Genomic DNA, 23,872 nt, shown 5'->3' with positions numbered 1-23,872 from the left:
ACATCATCAGTTTTTTGTAATCAATTTTTACTGCAGTGAAACAGTAGATTGATCATACTTTAACAAAAAATCTAAATCTAAAAAGTATTTTATTAATATAAAAAAACAAATAAACTAGCTGGCAGTCTGACAGTCCTTGGAAATCTGAGCATTTGATGCACTTACACACATTTGATATCAGTGATATAAATTATAGAAAGTATATAATATGAAATGGGTGAATTGACATGTGGTAGTTCTGTGTGAGCAAGTTAACTGATCAGGTCAGATAAGAACTTTTCACAAGTAGAAGGTGTAAAGGGTTCAGCTGTTAGTAATATTAGACAGATTTGTAATATTTTAAACATTTTTCTCACAGATCCATCCTGCATTATAAGAACATGATCTATCATTCCAGGCCTTCTTATCTGAAAAATTCCAAATCTCACCACAGTCTTCATTTTGACCCTGATCATTTGGTTCCCCTTTAAACCAGTATCTGAAAGACAAAGAATCAGATTAAGTTTTAAGATTAAGATTAAGAGCTTGTTTTTGTAACAATATTTATTTATTACAATACTCTGGCTAATGCAAACATATATTACAGGACAACATTAGCATGGCTTTTATTTTCTGCAATGAATAATAAAGTAAAGAAATTACACTAGCTCAGACAAAGAGATGAACAGAAAGATATACAGTAAGCATTTTTGTTTCTTTACTGAGTGGTGCTGGTCAGTGGTGTACCGTCCACCCATTTCCATGTCCCCTCTGTGTCTCTGTCACTCAGACCAATCCAAGCCTGTTTATAGCTGCCCATATGGTTAATGATGAAGTTCTGTGATTGAGATGAATGTAACAGTTACACACTTAAAAAAAAGAAGTTGGCTACCTGTTACATGTACTAAAATGTAATATGTGTTTTGTACATATTAATTTTATGTTTCCAAGATGAACATAAATAAATTATGTTATATTTGCATGGAGTTCAACAACTTAACATTTATTAGATTCAATCATGTTAAGATAAATCAAAGAGATCTTGTCACTATGAAAACCGGAAATATCAAAGCAAACATCGCGAGAAGAGAACACAGTGTGTTGAGAAGACGAACGTTTGGCAGGCGTGTGAAAAAGGTAAGCAGGAATAAATTCCCATCTTTCTTAATAGAAACGAAATACTGAACATAAATGTCACCTGATGTTTAGCAATGTTTAGTCATGTTATTTTGGTTTAAGCTATTTCTTGTATTTTTAATCACACTTAAAATACCGACGGTTATATGCGCTGCTTAATCTGTGGTTTAGTTCTGGTTTCGGTCTGTTCTCATGAGTTGTACGTGAGAAGAAACTATAAAGTATAAATATTTTTCATTTGATAATTTAAGTATCATGAATTTTAACTGAATATCTGTCCTGTCTGCATCTGACTTTAAGAGTTTCCTGACCAACTGTATCTAACGGTCATATTTAAAAGTCATAACGTACAGTTATAAAGTACAAGACTTTTCTGTTGGTGTTTAATTGTTTTTTATGATTAATACTTATTTGTGGTGTTTTATGTTTTGTACATCTTTTCAAATTGAGACCTCATTTGTAAGCTGCTGCTGGTGTAAAATAAAAATCTCCGTTTTATCCCGTTTGTCTTATGCTTCCTTTCTTCACAGAATTCTGTTGACCAGGGCTTGAAATGTAAATTTACTTGAGTTGGATCAACCTAATTTACAACTGAAAAATGTGTTGGTCCAACCCTATTCATTTATGTTAACAGTATTAAATTATTTTGGACGCAGCTGTAGTAAATAAGTTAAATAAACCTTGTAAGGGCCATATTTCATTCTTGTGATTTGTTGTTATGTTTATCTTATTTCAGTTTATTAGTTAAGCATTAAGCATTAAGTATCATAAATATAATTTGTATTGTGACATCATTTCATGGGTTGTTCTGTGACATCATTCCACAGTTATGCAGTTTCATGTCTATCACGCACGTTAGTTGTAGTTGTTGTTAAGACACGGAAGGATACAGAAAGGTGTGGAGCACACAAGCCTTTGACCGTGAGACAGTAAGCTAAAAGGAATACAGTAAAATAAGTTGTTGTAACTGTAATCTATCGAAGCTACAGAACACAGCAAGCGACTTGTCGTGACTACAGTGGATTTATAATGCAAGAAACTGTAACAACCGTTGTTTTTGATGTTGAAAATAAACAAGAGACAAAGAAATCAACGAAACGTCTGATGTCGTCAGTGACACTGTGTAACTAAAGACACGCGTCAGAACTTGTGAATAACATGCACCTACAAACCTAATAAAATTTATTTGACTAAACCTAAGAACATTAAGTTGGGCCAACAAAATTGCATAATGCTGAAAGAAAGCCCTTAAATCAGGTGGAAATTCTTTCCATGATTTAATTATGTTCATTCAACGAGTTTTTTTTTTTTTAGTGCACTGATTTAGATTTTCTCCAGCTTACACACACACACGCAACACTCCCCCCCCACCCCCACCCCCCACACACCCCCCACACACATACCCATTCCTCTCCATTGTTTATGATCACCAGGTCTGCTCCTCTCGCTCTACAGTCCTGTCTGCTTTCAGTCCAGTTCTTCTCCCCAGTAGAGATGTAGTAAATACTGGAGCTGGTGAACCTCCATCCTTGTTTAACAAGACCTGATTATATAGTAGAACACAAAATACTCAGGTGTTTCTTTAAATGTACATCACTGGGTTTTAACTGATTTTTAAATCTATTAATTTATTTAAAGCATTTGCTCACCTTCAATGCGCAGTGTGAGTTTAGACTGACACTGGTTTCTCTCTAGAATCAGGTTGTTGTATTTGATCTGTAACTGGTCTTTATCTTTAGTCACATTTTTGAAACTGCTCTCTAACTGGTCTCTCTTTATAGTCATTTTGCTGTAATTGGTCTGTAACTGATCTTTTTCTGTATTCATTTTGGTTAATTTAATCCACAGTACTGCAACTGCGGTTAAAAGAACACATAAGAACATGACCATGCACACTGCAGCCAGTCTGTAGCATCTGCCCCCTTCTGTGTTGAATCCTAATAGAAGAACAAATACAAAAATATGTGTATCCAGTTTAATGCCTAGAAATCCTCACAAAGCACTCAAAACACACACAAATTACAATGGCACACTGTAAGCCCAGACAAATTGAATTTACCTAAAAAAATGAGGAAACCGATTGTCTTAAAAAAATAAGTAATGTTTAATTAAAATTTAAGTAAGTTTAACTTAAATGCCAAGTTAAATTAACTTAAAATTGTTTGTAATATTAATTGCTTAATTGCCAATCACACTCCCTGGACAATAAACTGGACTACATCCGACTCCAGCAGGCTACACAGTGTGAGGTTAGAGACTGCTGTGTCTTTGTTTTCACAGAGACATGGCTCAGCGACAGAGTACCGGACGCCGCTATTCAGCTAAATGGGCTAGCCTCGTTTCGCGCCGACAGAAATGCAGCTCTGTGCGGTAATACTCGTGGTGGCGGCTTGTCTGTTTACATCAACACGAAATAGTGCATAAACTCTGTGCTAGTTTCTAGTTATTGCTCATCGCTGGTGGAGTTTGTGACTGTTAGATGCAGACCTTTTTATTTACCACGTGATTTCACCACTGTTTTTATTATCGGAGTGTACATTCCACCTAGCACTAATGCTAAGGAAGCGCTATGGGAACTGTATACATAGATCAGTGAACTGCAAAATACACACCTGGATGGACTGTTTATTGTTGCTGAAGATTTCAACCATGCAAATCTCAAGTCAGTGCTTCCTAGATTCCATCTATATGTGAACTTTGCAACGATAGGGAAAAACATGCTGGATCTTGTTTACACAAACATCCCCGGAGCATATAGGGCAGAGCCCCGCCCCCCACCTCAGCTACTCAGACCACATTTCTGTTATGCTAATTCCAGCATACAGACCACTCGTCAGGTGTTCAAAACCGGTTCGAAAGCAGGTGAAAACCAGACTGATAGATCTCAATTACTTTTTTTCTTATTTGTTCCTGAATTTCTTTGGATCTTGGCATTATGTCTAGCTTTTGAGGTGTTTTTGGTCTACTTCTCTGTGTCAGGTAGCTCCTATTTAAAAGATTTCTTGATTGAAACAGGTGTGGCAGTAATCAGGCCTGGGGGTGACTACAGAAATTGAACTCAGGTGTGATAAACCACAGTTAAGTAATTTTTTAACAGGGGGGGGGGGGGGGAACTGTAGATTTGGAGGTTTTTTTCTCCCTTAATAACGTAAACCTTCATTTAAAAACTGCATTTTGTGTTCAATTATGTTATCTTCGACTAATAGTTAACGGTTTTTGATGAGCAGAAACATTTAAATGTGACAAACATGCAAAAGAATAAAAAATCAGGAAGGGGGCAAATAGTTTTTTTACACCACTGTGTGTATATATATATATATATATATATATATATATATATGCTTCCGTGAAAAATTGACAATTCGCCATTCATTCCCGCGTTGATAATCAGCTCTACTTAATTTTATATCATTTTGAGAATATTCATTAGTTCGTTCATTTTATTTGAAGTTTTTGAACATCTCAGATAGAGCAAGAGCAGCAATTTAGTTCTAACCTCGCTTCCGTGAAATTAACGCTAAAACAATATTTAATTTTTTTCGTTGCATTTCGCTGCATTTCGTGGCCTTGTACTTGTACATGTGTAATGACAAAGTTGAATCTAATCTAATCTAATTTGAATAAATCAGATCTACCACAGCAGATAATAAACTATGCTATGTCATAACCGAAACAAACAACATGATTATGCCTCATTTCACACACACACACACACACACACACACACACCTTTAAAAATATATATATATATATAAATATGATCTGTTCTATAGCCCATCTGCTTTAACTTAGTTTTTTTTTTTATTATTCATTAGACAACCTTTCAGTTTTGTAAATATTCTAGTTACAGTGTGACAAGTCTTACTTTAGGTTAAACGTTTTTGAGAATTAAAACATCCAGCTAAGATAAATGTTATGTCGTTAATTGGTAAAATAAATTTTTATTAATAGCCAGGTGTATTACGAAGTGAAGACCTGTTGTTCAGTTGTTCCCTGCATGGTGTATCTGCACGGAGAGATTGTGTGTTTGTGTGTGTGTATATAATAACACATGCTAGGCATACTTTTACTCTGCTGAAGTACCATTTAAAGCTATTTATTCATTTATCTTTTATTTGCTTACTTACTTACTAACTGTAAGGGTCCCTTAGAGGTCACTGTTTTTATTTTGTAGTTTTTGTTGGCCGACTCAGTTTCCCAGCAGGCACCTCGGTCAGGTGATGCGAGTGCACACCTGAACCGAGGTAGCCATCAATCAATCTATAAAAAGCTGTTTAGACTGGGAAACTGGGTCGAGCATTTTTGGTATCATCACTGTCACTTGTGTGGGCATTTAGTTTTAGTTTATTTCTGTTCTTTGTTTAGTTTATTTTGATTTTAGTTGTGTTGACTTGGGCTCTCTTATATTGGCAATGTTTCTGTGTATGTTTTGTGTGTCTGTGTTAGTGGAGCTGATTCAGTCCTGTCCTCCTGTGTTCTTGTGTGTTTAGCTAGAGTCAGGTAAGTAGTTAGGTGTGTGTTTGGCTAGGAGCATGTTTAGCTAAAATCTATGTTGAGTTACAGTAACTAGCATGCTTCTAGCCATAGCCCCTATGTGTCTCTAGCTTTTCTGTGTTTCCTGCCTCCCTATTTCCCAGTGAGCCTAGCCTTTGAGTGTCCCCTAGCCTAGCCTTTGAGTGTCCCCCAGGCTAGCCTTTGAGTGTCCCCCAGCCTAGCCTTTGAGTGTCCCCCAGGCTAGCCTTTGAGTGTCCCCCAGCCTAGCCTTTGAGTGTCCCCCAGCCTAGCCTTTGAGTGTCCCCTAGCCTAGCCTTTGAGTGTTCCCTAGCCTAGCCACTGGGTATCCTTCGTCTGTGTTTCTGTGCAACCATTCCCTAGTGTGTGTTTAAGCTATTAGGTAAGTGTAGCTTAGTGCATGTTGGGGCTAAAGACATGCTTAGCTAAGTGTATGTGTAGCTGACTGCCATGGTTAAGCACAGCTTAACCATGTTTAGCTAAAAGCCATGCCTAGCTGATTGCCATGTCTTTATTCCTCGTCCCGTCTCTCTCTTGGTCTCTCGTCTCTAGTGTCTCTACGTGTCTCCCTCTAGTGTCTCTACGTGTCTTTTCTCTCTGGTGTCTCTCTTCTCTCTGGTGTCTCCCCTCTCTCTTGTGTCTCCCTCTAGTGTCCAGTATTAGCTCCACGCATAGTCTGTGTGTCCTGTCATGTTTGTCCTCCTCCTGTGTCTCCCCCTGCCTGTGTCTCGCCACAGGGCGTGTTATGTGTCTTCCCCTGCCTGTGTCCTTCGAGCCTCACGTGGAGGCCACAGCTGCAGCATCCTTCGAGCCTCACGTGGAGGCCACAGCTGCAGCATCCTTCGAGCCTCACGTGGAGGCCACAGCTGCAGCATCCTTCGAGCCTCACGTGGAGGCCACAGCTGCAGCATCCTTCGAGCCTCACGTGGAGGCCACAGCTGCAGCATCCTTCGAGCCTCACGTGGAGGCCACAGCTGCAGCATCCTTCGAGCCTCACGTGGAGGCCACAGCTGCAGCATCCTTCGAGCCTCACGTGGAGGCCACAGCTGCAGCATCCTTCGAGCCTCACGTGGAGGCCACAGCTGCAGCATCCTTCGAGCCTCACGTGGAGGCCACAGCTGCAGCATCCTTCGAGCCTCACGTGGAGGCCACAGCTGCAGCATCCTTCGAGCCTCACGTGGAGGCCACAGCTGCAGCATCCTTCGAGCCTCACGTGGAGGCCACAGCTGCAGCATCCTTCGAGCCTCACGTGGAGGCCACAGCTGCAGCATCCTTCGAGCCTCACGTGGAGGCCACAGCTGCAGCATCCTTCGAGCCTCACGTGGAGGCCCCAGCTGCAGCATCCTTCGAGCCTCACGTGGAGGCCCCAGCTGCAGCATCCTTCGAGCCTCACGTGGAGGTCCCAGCTGCAGCATCCTTCGAGCCTCACGTGGAGGTCCCAGCTGCAGCATCGCCGAGCGCCTCAATTGGAGGTCCCAGCTGCAGCATCGCCGAGCGCCTCAATTGGAGGTCCCAGCTGCAGCATCGCCGAGCGCCTCAATTGGAGGTCCCAGCTGCAGCATCGCCGAGCGCCTCAATTGGAGGTCCCAGCTGCAGCATCGCCGAGCGCCTCGTGGAGGTCCCAGCAGCAGCAGCCGCCGAGCCTCACGTGGAGGCCACAGCAGCAGCAGCCGCCGAGCCTCACGTGGAGGCCACAGCTGCAGCATCCTTCGAGCCTCACGTGGAGGCCACAGCTGCAGCATCCTTCGAGCCCCACGTGGAGGCCACAGCTGCAGCATCCTTTGAGCCTCACGTGGAGGCCACAGCTGCAGCATCCTTCGAGCCTCACGTGGAGGCCGCAGCTGCAGCATCCTTCGAGCCTCACGTGGAGGCCGCAGCTGCAGCATCCTTCGAGCCTCACGTGGAGGCCGCAGCTGCAGCATCCTTCGAGCCTCACGTGGAGGCCGCAGCTGCAGCATCCTTCGAGCCTCACGTGGAGGCCGCAGCTGCAGCATCCTTCGAGCCTCACGTGGAGGCCGCAGCTGCAGCATCCTTCGAGCCTCACGTGGAGGCCGCAGCTGCAGCATCCTTCAAACCTCACGTGGAGGCCACAGCTGCAGCATCCTTCGAGCCCCACGTGGAGGCCACAGCTGCAGCATCCTTTGAGCCTCACGTGGAGGCCACAGCTGCAGCATCCTTCGAGCCTCACGTGGAGGTCGCAGCAGCAGCCGCCGAGCGCCTCAATTGGAGGTCCCAGCTGCAGCAGCAGCCGCCGAGCGCCTCAATTGGAGGTCCCAGCTGCAGCAGCAGCCGCCGAGCGCCTCAATTGGAGGTCCCAGCTGCAGCAGCAGCCGCCGAGCGCCTCAATTGGAGGTCCCAGCTGCAGCAGCAGCCGCCGAGCGCCTCAATTGGAGGTCCCAGCTGCAGCAGCAGCCGCCGAGCGCCTCAATTGGAGGTCCCAGCTGCAGCAGCAGCCGCCGAGCGCCTCAATTGGAGGTCCCAGCTGCAGCCGCCGAGCGCCTCGTGGAGGTCCCAGCTGCAGCAGCAGCCGCCGAGTGCCTCGTGGAGGCCCCAGCTGCAGCATCCTTCGAGCCTCACGTAGAGGCCCCAGCTGCAGCAGCAGCAGCAGCCGCCTCGTGAAGGTCCCAGCAACACCAGCAAGCCTCATGTGGAGGCCCCCACCTTCGTCCAGTAGCCCTTATTTAAGGTTCGCCGTCTTCGGAGCGACACCCCAGCACAGCGTCCAGCACCCGGCTTCGATGTCGGGCACCCACCGAGGCACGGCGGAGGAAAAGCCAGTACTGCATCGGCTGCCCGGATTGGGGGACAACTCAGCACTGTCTTCAGGGGCTCTACTTCTCAGAGCAATACAGTGCTGCCCCCTCCGCCCGGCCTACAACAGCGATCCGGTGCTGCCTCCACCACACAGTCGACTATGGGAGCTAGCCCGTCGGGGTCGGGTAAAAGGACACGGGACACCAGGGAAGTGCCCCGGGACCACCAATAGCGCTCAGGAGGAGCGGTTTAAGGGGGGGGGGGGGGTACTGTAAGGGTCCACCCCTAGAGGTCACTGTTTTTATTTTGAAGTTTTTGTTGGCCGACTCAGTTTCCCAGCAGGCACCTTCGGTCAGGTGATGCGAGTGCACACCTGAACCGAGGTAGCCATCAATCAATCTATAAATAGTTGTTTAGACTGGGAAACTGGGTCGAGCATTTTTGGAATCACCACTGTCACTTGTGTGGGCATTTAGTTTTAGTTTATTTCTGTTCTTTGTTTAGTTTATTTTGATTTTAGTTGTGTTGACTTGGGCTCTCTTATATTGGCAATGTTTCTGTGTATGTTTTGTGTGTCTGTGTTAGTGGAGCTGATTCAGTCCTGTCCTCCTGTGTTCTTGTGTGTTTAGCTAGAGTCAGGTAAGTAGTTAGGTGTGTGTTTGGCTAGGAGCGTGTTTAGCTAAAATCTATGTTGAGTTACAGTAACTAGCATGCTTCTAGCCATAGCCCCCATGTGTCTCTAGCTTTTCTGTGTTTCCTGCCTCCCTATAACCCAGTGAGCCTAGCCTTTGAGTGTCCCCTAGCCTAGCCTTTGAGTGTCCCCTAGCCTAGCCACTGGGTATCCTTCGTCTGTGTTTCTGTGCCCCCATTCCCTAGTGTGTGTTTAAGCTATTAGGTAAGTGTAGCTTAGTGCATGTTGGGGCTAAAGACATGCTTAGCTAGGTGTATGTGTAGCTGACTGCCATGGTTAAGCACAGCTTAACCATGTTTAGCTAAAAGCCATGCCTAGCTGATTGCCATGTCTTTAGTCCTTGTCCCGTCTCTCTCTTGGTCTCTCGTCTCTAGTGTCTCTACGTGTCTCCCTCTAGTGTCTCTACGTGTCTCTTCTCTCTGGTGTCTCTCTTCTCTCTGGTGTCTCCCCTCTCTCTTGTGTCTCCCTCTAGTGTCCAGTATCAGCTCCACGCAAAGTCTGTGTGTCCTGTCATGTTTGTCCTCCTCCTGCCTGTGTCTCGCCACAGGGCGTGTTATGTGTCTCCCCCTGCCTGTGTCTCGCCACAGGGCGTGTTATGTGTCTCCCCCTGCCTGTGTCTCGCCACAGGGCGTGTTATGTGTCTCCCCCTGCCTGTGTCTCGCCACAGGGCGTGTGTTTATCTCCCTCTGCCTGTGTCTCGCCACAGGACGTGTGTTTGTCTCCCTCTACCTGTGTCTCGCCACAGGGCGTGTGTTTGTTCCCCATTCTGTGTCTTGCCAGAGAGCCCCTGTTAGCACAGAGTTAAGTATTGTTTGAGTTTGTTTGTTCCTTTGTTTGTGTCTTTATTTATACTTTGTGTTTAAATATTATTAAAAGACTCTTTTTGATCACATAACCCCTTTGCCTCTATGCCTGCTCCTTCCGCCCACGGCGTTCAACACCTGCCACAACACCCCGCTCGTGACACTAACTAGCGAAAGCTTTGGTAAAGAGCTCTAAAACAACGACAAAATGAATAACAAAAAAAGCAAACCCTTTAAGGGTCAGAAATTTGGCTAATAAGCAAGTGATCTAATACTTATTTGACACAGTAATTCACAAATAAAGTCTTGAAAAATCCGGAAATCACATTGTATGATTTTTTTTTTTTAGATTCTGTCTCTCACAGTGGAAATGCACCTATCCTGAAAATTGTAGACCCCTCCATGATTTATATTTATATATATATAAAATATGTATCAACATCCAACTGATCTGATTTAATTGGATTTAATTTAAAGGTTAAAGTACAACAAATAATACAAAAGTGTATAATTATAATAAAGTTAGCCCAAAACAACATTGTTTCCAATGCTAAAGCAAACATGATTTTGTGCTACAATAGATCTATGGATGTCTAATAAAAGGATGATGAAACTGCTAAATGTTCTTGTAAGATGTCGGGCAGAGAAGACACCGAATGTTTCAGAACTGGTGAACTGTGAAAGTCGAGTATTGAACCAGTTGCCAGTTGATGATTTGTAGGTCGTAGGTATACTGTTGAACCTACGGATGCAACATTTTCCGTATCAATCTGGTACAGTCAGTCAGGGGTATTTAGGCGGCTGGTGGAAAGCCAAAATAAAAGTCCAACAAAATCTAAATATCAAATAACGTCACTGGAAAAATTGGTAACTAAATAACTACTTTATATTATTAAAAGGCTTTCTTACCCTTTGTTTTTTGCCCGCACAAACGGCAACATTCTTCATGGAATAAAACGTCCTTGCTTACATGTCTGTCGTGTCTGTTACTAATATCTGTAGGAACTGCAAATGCCCACAGTAGTTTCGTTCATTTTCTTTTATAGCTTAGGACCCTCCCCCCAAAAAATAGTATGAATGTCTGCACCTAACACTAACTATTTTGATTTTTATTACACATTATATATATATATATATATATATATATATATATATATATATATATATATATATATATATAAACTCGTGCTAGGGTACTTTTACTCCGCTAAAGGATCATTTAAGCCTATCTATTGACTTTCCTTTTATTTGCTTGCTTACTTAGAGAGATTATGTTTGATTTTGCTTATTTTTAATCTTTTGCAAAATCAGATTGACCTATATATCAACTTGATAACTAGTGAATGCTTTAGTAAAGGGCTCTAAAACAATGGCAAAATGAATGACAAAGGAATACATTAAGGAAAACTTTGGTATTAATTAGTTTTTTTTCTGGACAATGACCTGATGACCAATGACACTGCTGCGAGAAAATGCTGATTGCTGAAGAGGGAATTGACTGGGTGAAGATCTCCTGACATGAATCGCATTAAAATGGTGTGGCATGCTGTGAAAGACTATATCCGGAAAAAAAAGCAAATCTGTCTACAAAATCAGATTTAATTGCTGCCATTTATAAATTCTGGTTTGAGATACTTACAGACGAGGCCTGTAATAAATACATTAATATGTTGCTTAAAGTTCTTCTAAAAAATATAGTCTAATGCTATAGAAGCCATAAAAATAAAAGCTTAAAGGTGACCATTGTGTTGTATTATTGTGTTAATTGTATTAAACAAAAAAAAAAAAAAACTTTGTGCTATTTAATACAATTATATCAGTTAATTATATATATTTATATATACAATATAAATGTGTTTGTTGCATTTCTGGGGAGAATGTCTGCTTTTTAAATCGATAAAAAAAATCGAAAAAAAATATTTAGATTATAAAAAATATTTTGGCATCTATTTTAGATAGGCGGGTACATGAGCTCAGAGCGCCTTGGGGTTTTCTGGAGATCAAATATCTAAAAACTTTGGGTTTTGAAACCAGCGAAAATTGCAGCGCTTCTAGATAAAACACACTAAACCTGTCCGTAAATAAAAATTATTATTTAGGCCTATACGCAAATTTTTTTTCACTTGAATATTACAGATTTAAACAAGAAAAGAAGACGTGCTGAGCTTTAGTTCATCATGATGCAGACAAAAAGGTTTAGGGAAGAAACGGAGGCATTTAGTTTTTCATTTTTTTTCATTATGTTTAATTATGCAGCACTTTTAGTATTCATAGCAAAGCAACCCAACAGTATGATTACCCGAAATACCCGAAATAAAACAGAATTTTGACTCAGCATAAACAGCCCAACAAAGTGTTTACAGTAACCCAGCATTTTTATTGTACTACTACTACTAATGAATGGAGAAAGCGCAGTCAAAGCCACTAGTATCTAAATAGATTTTTCTCTAAACAGATTAGTAGATAAGCGGGTTAGTATCTAAATGCTAAATGGGTTAGCGACTAAACAGACTAGAGGCTGAACAAACAAGAGGTGGACCATACTACCCAGATAGCACAGGTACGTCGCGGAGATGTCTGCTAAAGAGCGTATCATCTGGTAAACATTGCGTTCGTTTTTTTATAGTCGTATTTTGATCGTCTGTAGATGGCCTGTTTGAGCTGTTAGATAATACATCATTACATCTATACGACGTCTATACGACGTATCTTTATCATCCGAAATTTGCTGGTATGTGGACGGGAAATATATATATATATATATATATATATATATATATATATATATATAATCTGGAAATAGAGTGGAGAAACACCAAAGGAGAATCAACCAGAAGGTAGCGTAATCAACCAGAAGGTAGCGGTAGTGCAACACTTATGAATGCAAGCCGCCGTTAAACTTCGAAGAAGAAGAAGAAGAAGAAGAAGAACAGTTTGTTGAGAAGACAACCGTTTGGCGGGTGTGTGGAAAAGGTGAGCGGAAATTAATTCCCATCTTTCTAAATAGAAACGAAATACTGAACATAAATGTCACCTGCTGTTTAGTGATGTTTAGTTACATCATTTTGGTTTAAGCTATTTCTTGTATTTTTAATCACACTTAAGATACCGACGGTTGTATGTGCATGCTTAATCTGCGGTTCGGTTCTGGTTTCTGTCTGTTCTCATGAGTTGTGAAGCGAGAGGAACAAAGTATAAATATTTTTCATTTGCTAATTTAAGTATCATGAATTTTACTTGAAACTATCTTTATATTTTTTCACAGCAGTTTGTGTCCTGTCTGCATCTGACTTCAGAAGTTTCCTGACCAACCGTATCTAACGGTCATATTTAAAAGTCATAACGTACAGTTATAAAGTACAAAACGTTTCTGTTGGTGTATATATATTTTTTTCTATTATTAATACTTATTTGTGGTGTTTTATGTTTTGTACATCTATTTAAATTGAGACCTCATTTGTAAGTTGCTGCTGGTGTAAAACAGTGTTTTTTATTAAATATAAAATAAAAATCTCTGTTTTATCCCGTTTGTCTTATGCTTCCGTCCTTCATAGAATTCTGTTGACCACGGTTACTTATAATTACCCGAGGGTATTTAATTAAAATAATGGGAGGGGGTGTTTTAATAAAATGACGTCTATCCGACATGAATCAGACCTTTGGCAGATGTATGAACATCTAATTAACATTGTCTAAAGAGCGGATCAGGGTCGTTTTAATTCATTTTCATCCTAAATACGTAGGCTAAGCGTCGTTCTAACATCTGGCATGGACGTTTCGATGACATCTGGCAGATGAGCAAACGCCTTCTGCCAGACATCTGCCGGATGAAAAAGACGACGTCGCATAGGCGTCTCTGCGACGTGTGTGTGCTATTTGGGTAGAGGCTTAACACACTAGTGGCTAAACACACTAGAGGCACACAGACCTGGAGAAACATGGGCATGGAGACTCACGGGCATGGAGACACACAAAACAGGAGACAAACTATCTAGCCAACTTAACAAAACAAATACAAACAATGCTAATGAAACAAAGCTAAGCAAACTTAACTAAACAATGCTAACATAACAATAACAGCTCCACAAAACAAATGCCAGCATAAACACAACAAACTCAACAAAACAAAAGCCAACTTAGCACAACAAACTTAATAAAACAAATGCCGACTATACACAACAAATGCAAGACGCTCCCATCAACAGAGTCTTTGGGCACACAGTGCTCTCCAGGGGTTATCCCTGACAGCAGCATTAATTTTTGTGTTTGTTGCATTTCTTGGGAAGTATGTCTGCAGTTTTATCAAAAAATCTGCTTATATCTGCATGCACGTTTATCAGCTTTTTGATCAAAAAGCGTGCACGCACAACTCACTTCCACTTTGGAAAATGCAGAGTTTATTGTTAAGTGTATAATTAAAGCACATATTCACAATAAAAAAATATTGTTTTAGGCTAACTTATCATACATTTTTGTATTCTTTGTTGTACTTCATCTTTTGTTGTACTTCGAGAAAGTGCAGTCAAAGAAGTATCATCATTGAAGGAGGGAAGAAAATAAAGAATAAAAACATATCAGTATTTACAGTTTGAGCTCGACATGTTTATGAGCGCTGTCGCTTGCTGTCAATGGCCGCCTAAGAGAGAGAGCTCATTTTCGGCTTCAGTAGACACACAATACTTCAGATTGAAACATGACTGCCTCCTACAGGAAATGTGCTTTCTTAATAGTCGGATCGTCTCGGGTTACTTTGCTGTAACCCTGTTCCCTGAAAAAGCGGGAACAAAAGGCTGTGCTCCAATGCCGCACTGCTTGCGTGACTGGATGTCCTTTCAGACAAAATTGACCTGAGGATGTTTCCGATTTACTTCTATTTATAACCTGCAGGTGCACTTTATTAGATGACGTCACCTGACGGAGGTTATATATAGCCAAAATTTAGCATGTTTGATACACACAAGCTTCACAACTGGTAACACAAAAAGATGTTCCCAAAGCATTTTACACGCACCATCTCGTTCCCGCTTTTTCAGGGAACAGGGTTACAGCAAAGCTACACTCGATGCTGCGTGAAAATGCTATGGGAATGAAAATACCAATGCCACCGCACTGCAAGTGCCTGGACCCCCAAGGCTTCAATGCAGAATAGCTTTGACTAGCCCAGGGGCAAAGCCTAGGCAGGGTGGAGAGACTGACAAAGCCTGCAGATCTCCAATTCTCTTTAAAGAAAGAAACCATTAACTTAGGCAACTAAAGTTGTTCTAAGTTCGGCAGTGGACTGGGTCTACATGTTTTGCCATTCACCAAATTTCAAATACACTCCATTCTTTGAGGGCATACAGTAGTTGATCAATTGGAATGGTTATTACCGTCGCGCTCACCGCCGCGTAAAAACGTCAGCGGCCAAAATAAATCAGTTGCATTTCAAAGTCATTCATAAAATGGCCGCCAGGTGGCGCAAAGTGACATTTTCGCTCGTTGCCGTAAATACAACAGTGACCGTTATACAGCGTATCTCTGTATCGGTTTATTGTTATTTAAGTTCTGGATTATTTCAGGTACTTTAAACACATTGTTGGGTTGCTCATGTTGGCTCTTATGAGATACAAATGTCAAGTTTACAAATGAACACCTGGTTGGGTTATTTTGACCCAACAACTGGTTTATTCATTATTCTTTCCTTTCTCCAAATATCAGCCTGCAGAATGTTTGAAATATTACTGTTTATTGTGTTACAGGTGTAGTTTTAAGAGTTGTTTAGGCAGGAATGCGTGTGTATACAGCTCAAAACCTCCATCAGTTATTAAAGATAGCGGCTATTTAGAAAACATGCCCAGTGATTTCGGAGCTTCAGGAAATCTCCCGGCGCTCTGTGCATAACACCGGGCCAACTCGTGTCGGAAAGAATTTATAAACGGTTTCTAAACATGGGCTATTGTTTTTTTACTTATAATATTTGTTAATTTAATTTAAATGAGGTTTGGGCTCAGGACTTCGACTCGGCATCGTGATTCTCCTCTTTAATTTACTCCATAGTTTTAATCAGCGCTCAGCCGCATGCATGAAGTTTTTCATGATTATGAACGCGTCGGGAAAACAGCAAGCAGACTGACTCTGACCATTTAAAAAAACGTTTGCGTTCATTTTCTGACGCGCTCAAGTTCACCAAAAACAATACAGAACAGCGCAGCTTACAACACTTATAAAAAAATCACAACACTTACAAAATCACAACGTTTTTCCGTTATTGTGAGTGCGCTTAAATAAAAGTTGAGTCTTATAAAGGCATGTAGTCTTATATAGTTTTATTATATAGTTTTTGCACAATAATCTGACACAGTTTTTTCAGCCTGTCACGGTGTGCGCCCAAATCAATATCGCTCCTCGCTCACTAGTTAGGCGGCCTCTCCTTCAGACATGCGAAGCAGCGGGACCGCAAAATTACACATGACTGGTGAGCTATCGTTGCTATCGTTGCCCGGGCTTGCACCACGCGCTATAAAATACTCGAGGTTTGTTGGGCTACAGTGGATTTTACTACGCGCTGTGTATTTTTTTGTGCTAAATAATGTTTATGCAGTATAAGAATTCCTATTAATCCTGGGTTGTTCTTTTAGTGTCACTATAGTGCTTTACAATGCCAGACAACATTCAAATACAAATGATTCACCCTCCCTAGGTGTGAATCGGCTGTTCTCACCTATACATTCAGAGGAACTGAAATGCACTTCTCCCCACTTTAAAAACCTCTTGAATCTGAGGCTCTTCTGGAGACTTTCAGTGATTTCAATTTGTGTAATTTTAATCTCCTGGATTCTAGATTCTAAAGTTGACATTGTTACCTTTTTTAATCATTGGAATGGAAGAATTTGAGATTTTCCTTATGATAGCATAAATTGCATTGTTTTTAATCAGTCTATACACAATAATATTCTTTGGTATTTTTTTTTTAAACGGGTATGGGGGCTATCTTGGTTCATTAATCTCCGTGCCTGGTTTAGGTTTAGTATTCAGTGCGCATCTGTTATATTACAACTATCATAACACTCAAATACCTTTTATTGGGGGTTAAGTGACTGATGTGCCTAACATTTTTCAGCTGAGTCTTTGTTTCACTGAAAACGACCGCGACACCCCTCTCTCTCTCACACACACACACACACACACAGAGTCGACCAAATCATTAGCACCTCACTCCCCCAAACAGCACAGACATTTACTTTATATCCATTTACTTACACCTGAACTGAGTTGTTTGAGTAACATGGGTCGAACCCGTTACAAATCATAACAGTCTACTGCATTTCATTCTTATAATAACGCAAAAACACAAGCGGGGCTGAAAGACCGACATCTGCTGACACAGTAGAACGTCCTAACACTGTTTTAATTTTACGGTAATTTATTTCAGTTAATAAATCTACTATAAATTTAAAGAACACAAGAAATAAGATGACACAAATCCCTACACGCTTTTTTTCTAATTACAAGTGATAAAATCAAAAGGCTCACTGTGTTAACATTTATTGTGCCTAAATTTGATCCTAATAAGATTTGATTTAATTTGAATTTTAGAACAGTGGCAGCTGGAACACCTAAAACAGATGCAGGATTATTTTTTTATAATCTAAATAAAAATGCTTTTTTAAACGTGGGCTATTGTTATTTACATGCAATATTTGTTAATTTAATTTAAATGGGGTTTGGTCTCCGGAATGTTGAGCATCAGGATCCTCTTCTTTACTTTCCTACGTAGAATCAGCGCTTAATCGCACGCATAAAGTTTTGTAAATTCGTTTAATGTTTAATAGTAAATAATGACCCCCGTTGCGCTGTACCACCGCTCGGAAAACCTTATGAAATACAAGTTTAGGACAATTATGATGATCTGCCACGGCGTGCGCGTGTGATGGGTGTACGCCCAAATCTACTATAACTACTCCCTCACTCCGTAGGCTCCCTAAATAGCCGGCAAAGGGACGGGAGCCGCCTATTTGTGCCAGCTGGCGATAATTAACGTTAATATGATCTCGGGCTTGCTCCGCATTATAAAAGCAAGGCGCGGAGGTTTGTCTGAGGTCTGGGAAGTACGTGATGTAATGGAGAATATAAAAAAAAAGCATGTCAGTGGGGAGATGTGACGCGGCCCAGGCGCTTTAAACAAGGACACTAGAATTCCGCCCTTTGATCTCCGCGCTGAGGACAGCGCGAGAAAGAGCTGCGCGAGCTCCCGCGGCATCTTCACTCCCGCACCGTGCCCGCCCTCACAGCCCCGCTGCCGAAGAGGAAAAGTGTGGTTAGGTTTTTGCGTCAGCGAGAACTCGCGCCGGCCATCGACAGCGGGAGAAGCGCCGTCACGAGGGAGTGTGCAGGAGCGCTGCCTCCGCGTGCTCAGTTCTGCCACTCGCACCAACACTTAGCATCAGCTGTGTGCCCGCATGCCAGTGTGGCACAGCCCCCGGAACTGCACATGCACAATCTTTATCCCTTTCTTTCCTTTCTCCCTCCTTCAACACTTTCCTTCCCCATTTTACCTAAATAAATTACCCTTTTCCCGTAAGACCTCGCCTCGTGTCCGTGCTTTATGGTGCCGCCCATGCAACATGGGTCGAATCCGTTACAGATCATAACAGTCTACTGCATTTCATTCTTATAATAACGCACAAACACAAGCGGGGCTGAATGACCAACATCAGCTGACGCAGTAGAACGTCCTGACAATGTTATAATTTTTATGGTCATTTATTTTAGTTAATAAATCTACTATAAATTTAAAGAACACAAGATATAAGACGACACAAAACCCACACGCATAATTACACGTGATAAAATTTAAAGGCTCACTGTGTTATTTTGTTTAAATTTGATCCTAATAAGATTTAATTTAATTTAAATTCTACATTTATATCGTCATTTTAGTTCTGTGATTATAAATTTGTTTAACTACAATGTTTTACTTGATTTTATCCGCCACTACGTGCAGTTCTAAAACTCTGTGTCTCATTAATCCAGCAGAGAATGAACTAAGGCATGAGGCGTCAGCCTGTAGTTATATAGCGCCACTCAACGGTAAAAGCCAGCAAACGCACAAAGCCAAACGGTACCGCCGAGCGCGGCGACGGTAGGACCTACATTCCGAATGATTAACCACTGTAGGTTCTTCCAGTGGCATGAAGGTTCCAGAGCTCGGGCCGGGGATGAAATATTGTCCCCTGCATCTGAGACAGAAGATCCCTCCTGTCAGAGAGTAGGAGAGGGGACATTGTGCTGTTTCTTGCAAGGCCAAGAGGTTCACCTTTTTCAGATTTGACTGATTAATGTCTTGATGGATGACCCACAGCCAGGGAATTTGCAACCTTTCAGCTGTTTATCTAAAGTTACACAGCAAGAGGTTGAGGTCATTGTCAGAAAGATGAAACCATCAAATTGTGCTCTGGATCCTACAGTTTTGGTTAAATCCAACCTTTGTGCTATAAGTCCCCTGATTACCAGGATAATAAATCACTCTCTCCAGACTGGATATGTTCCCGCTACATTGAAATCTGCTATCATCAGACCACTTAAAAAAAAATCCACCTTAAATCCAGAAGTACTTGCAAACTACAGGCCCATTTCTAACCTCCCGTTCCTTTCAAAAGTACTGGAAAAAGTAATTGCTGCACAGCTTCAGTCTCATCTAAAACAAAATAATTTGTTTGAGAAATTCCAGTCTGGTTTCCGCCCCTGCCACAGCATGGACACAGCTCTGGTTAGAGTCACAAATGACCTGCTGATGATGGCTGATGCTGGTTTTTCATCGCTTCTTATCCTGTTGGACTTGTCTTTGGCCTTTGATACTGTTGATCACAACATTCTGCTTCACAGATTACGTCACACTGTTGGACTCTCTGACTCTGTTTACAACTAATTCTCATCTTATCTTACCGAAAGAACGGAGCATGTTGCCCTGGGAGAGGCTAAATCATCAGCCAGCATGGTATTTAATTTCATTGCTATGCTGATGATACTCAGCTCTACCTCAGGATAAATTCCACCCCTCGTCTACTTTGCCATCATTCACTTTGACCATCTGTTTGGAGGAGATAAAGTCATGAATGAAGCAAAATTTCCTTCAGCTAAACAGCTCTAAGACTGAAGCTATTTTAGTAGGCACCCCACACCAGGTTAGGTCATCTAACATCACCAGTATTACCTTTTCTGGTCAGGATATCCCATTGTCAACATCTGTTATAAACCTTGTGTCACGAGCCAGTCTGATCAACCAAGCACATCTAAGTCATAACTCCTGCCAATACACTCTGCGCCAATGGCGAGAGCACACCTGTTACCAATTTGGCAATCAGCCAGAGACTTTAAAAGTAATGCAGAGAGCTCTCCACCTTGCCGATGTATCTTACTACGTGCCTCTCGTCTTGTTTCTTCGTGAAATTTCCTAGCGTCCTGGATTTGTGTTTTCGACCTTGCCTGTTTTGGATTTCGCTTTTGTGCTTCGCCCTCCGGATTTGCTCGCTTTGGATTCGTCTATGTGTATGACCGTGTCTGTTTATCTACTCCGAGTTTGGATCACGTTTTGGATCTTGTAACTTCTCTCGCGGCTGGATTACTGGTCACCAATTTCGCCTGCCTCTCCGACCTCGACTTGCACTATTCCTCTCAAGCTGTGTGTGTGCTTGCGTGCACTTCCGCGTTCGCGGAGATCGGACGAAGGAGTTTTATCAACACGAGCGGGGATTCACTTTCTGCCAGACACAAACTCCCAAAAACACCAAACACTGCATTTACACAGGCAAACTCTCATCCTCCACCCACGCATCACGGGAGACTACCGCTTCACCTTTGACTTCCGGACCCCCCTACGTCAACGTCCCGCCTCCTCTTGCGTCACAGGAGATTCCCCATTCATCCCGTTCTCTCACAAGCACCTTATTCTCCCCTTCTCCTATCTCTTATACATGTTGAAACTCCCTTGTGCTTTTCAATAAAGAAAGAAACACTATTAGTCTGCTATTGGGTTCACCCTTCTTCAGTCCCGCGCCTGACACCTTGGGGTTACAATGGACTCTTGTTTGATGTATGAGGCTCATGTCAAACATCTGTGTAAAACGTCTTATTTCCACCTCAGAAATATAGTAAAACTGCATCCAGCACTTAAGTTTGCTGATGCAGAAAAGTTAGTCCATGCGTTTGTCTCCTCCAGGCTGGACTTCTGCAATGCACTTCTCATTGGGACTACTGGAAAAACCCTTCAAAAGCTGCAGTATATTCAGAACAGTGCTGCTAGAATCCTGATAAGAGGGCGTAAATACGACCATATTATGCCCATTCTTAAATCTCTTCACTGGCTCCCTGTTTCATTTAGAATTAATTACAAGGTTGCCCTTCTTACCCACCAGTGTATTTATGGGGATGCCCCTCCCTACCTCAAAGAACTTATTTCCTCACATATGTCCACACGCATCCTCCGCTCTGCGTCAGTACATCTTTTGAAAACTTCTAAGACTAAACTTCATACCATGGGGGATCGAGCTTTTTGCTCAGCTGCACCCAGACTGTGGAATGCTCTCCCTGAGTATCTGAGGACGCCACAGACTGTTGATGCTTTTAAATCTGGTTTTATAACTTATCTTTTTATCAGAGCTTTCGGGTCGAATTCATTTTGTAGCACTTTGAGATTTGTTTTAAATATAAAGTGCATTATAAATAAAATGTATTATTACTTCGGGGTGTGGTTTCCATTCCCCATGTGTCACAGCCTGTCTGGACAGCAAGTCTGCTCCCACCTTCTTATGCCCTGGAATGTAAATCACTGTGAGGGACAGGAACTTGTCCTGTGCCCAAACCTGGTGACCTGGTGCGCTAGCTTGTTCAAGCGGCGCGAGCACAGTTTGCCCTGGTGATTATTTATGAGACTACCATAGTGTTATCCACCCACACTTGGACATGGTCCTCTCAACTGCTGGAAAAGGTGTTTTATGGTGTGAAATAAATCATTTCGAGGCAATTGATGTGCCATGCAAGAAGATGGCCTCTCCAGCTTCCTTTAGCTGGACAGCCATCTAAGACCGCACCCCAGCCCGTGAGGGAAGTGTCTGTCTGTCCGTCTGCTTGAAGAGACAGGTCTGTGGCTTGACGTAGTTCCAGGAACGCCCTATCGTGAAGAGCCCTGCCAGTGCTCAAGTCACGGCAAACTGCCATGGTGTGCAGTAGAGCACCAGCCTGATCCGCTGCCTGAAATCTTTTCCCCACCAGGAAAGATGTCAGTCTACGCAGCTTGGTGGGGAGTGTAGCGAGGCGCGCTTGAGAAATGGACGGAAACCTTCCTGATCCGGCGGGAGCACGAGAGAAAGGGGGAATTCCGTCTCGTGCGTGTCTGCCTGATTGCACTGTTCTAACCAGGAATGTGCCGTGGCTCGCGGTTCCTCTTTAAAGAATGCAAGGCGCGTGAAGCAAACAAAAAGTGTGGAGATCACACTCTGAAAGAGATCTATCATGCGAAGGTATGGATCTCCTAACAAACTCCACCATATCAGTAAGTTAACACTTTTAAACTCGCTTGCACACACACACGCAAAAACAATGCAGTCCTGAAGACAAAAAGATGTGAGGATGTTTCCGGTTTACTCCTATTTATAACCTGCAGGTGCACTTCCTCAGATGACGTCCCCTGACCAAGGTTATATATAGCCAAAATTTGCCGTGTTTGATACACACATGCTTCACAACCGGTAACACAAAAAGATGTTACCATAGCATTTTCACGCAGCATCGAGTGTAGCTTTTGAAAGGGAACTGTACGTTGCTAGCTTACTTACTATTGGATATAATTTCACACAGTGCCCCACATGATAAAGCATGAAGTCTCAAAGCTTACTTTCGGTGTTGTAGTGTAAACTAACATTGTCTGTATTATGCTGTTACTTTGCATCTTTTGTGAAATATAAGTAATGCTGGGCTTAATATTACTCAATTACTCAATTCAGTCAAAATGACCTGAAGAGCACAATGAAGACTCATCAGTGAGGTAAAGAAACAACTCCGAGTGACAATAAAAGATTTGAAACCGTCATTGAAACTAAATAACATCTGTGTTCATGATTCTACAGTATGTAAAACATTGAACAAGCAGGGTGTCCATGGCAGGACACCACAAAAAAACTGCTGCTTATTAAAAAGAACCTGAAGTTTGTGAAAGAGCGCATTGACACACCACATTCGGAAAGAGCATGGAGCACTACATTTGGCAAAAAATGATTTTGACAAGTGACATGTTTGACATGTTTGCCTGCGTAATGTAATACAGTAACAGTGTAAAACAATGACTCCAAAAAATAAAAGCACCAACAGTTTTTTGCCCCAGGCTTTGCTGTACATACTGTTAGTTTATAGCCAAGCACATTGCCCGTACACCACTACAAACGATGTTGGATTCACACACAATTGGTAGCTAAACTGGACCATAATAGAATTGAAACAGTCTTGCTGTGATGGATTATGACTGCATTTAGTCTTATAGTTTTAGAACTGAAATAGCTCAAAAATTTTGCCACAATTCCCCTATCAGTCAACTGTGTGTGTGTGTGCGTGCGCATGTGTGCACGCATGATATGTCTAAATGATTCTTTCAGTTTAAATAACAACTAATGGTTTTACAGATTCAGTTTTACAGATGCCTTGGATGTGTAATGGATAGTTGCATGTTACACAAACTAATTCAAGTAGATCAGTACATCATACACATATTTCTGAGTGTGAGTATATTGTACCTGAGTTCTCAGATTCCTTAAAGTTTCTGGGCCTCTGGGTCTCCAAATTGTCCTGATTTGCATAAACATCTTCATATGAGTTCTTCCTGTCACTGTCTTTTGTAACCTCTGTGTTTGCATAAATCTCCTCACTCATCTCCATTCTTGTCTTTGCAGTAATCCTGATCTTTCAATGGACTATGCCCTAATGCACTAATTATTAGTCTGTATACACACACTTTACCAGTGTTTAT

At 42.0% G+C, this 23,872-nt stretch overlaps 1 protein-coding gene across 1 annotated transcript; it reads right to left on the bottom strand.

Annotated features, from left to right (window-relative positions):
- Positions 1-339: 339 nt before the first annotated feature.
- Positions 340-23,872, bottom strand: LOC128508784 (C-type lectin domain family 4 member E-like). The gene is given in 5 exon segments (XM_053480263.1): positions 340-478; positions 702-817; positions 2,520-2,696; positions 2,860-3,053; positions 23,640-23,872. Coding segments are annotated over 5 exon segments (768 nt in total). The 5' UTR covers positions 23,782-23,872.

The sequence above is a fragment of the Clarias gariepinus genome, chromosome 20 (genome assembly GCF_024256425.1).
Source record: "Clarias gariepinus isolate MV-2021 ecotype Netherlands chromosome 20, CGAR_prim_01v2, whole genome shotgun sequence".
NCBI lineage: Eukaryota > Metazoa > Chordata > Actinopteri > Siluriformes > Clariidae > Clarias > Clarias gariepinus.
Note: the sequence above shows the minus strand (reverse complement) of the source record. Positions and strands in the feature narration are given on the sequence as shown.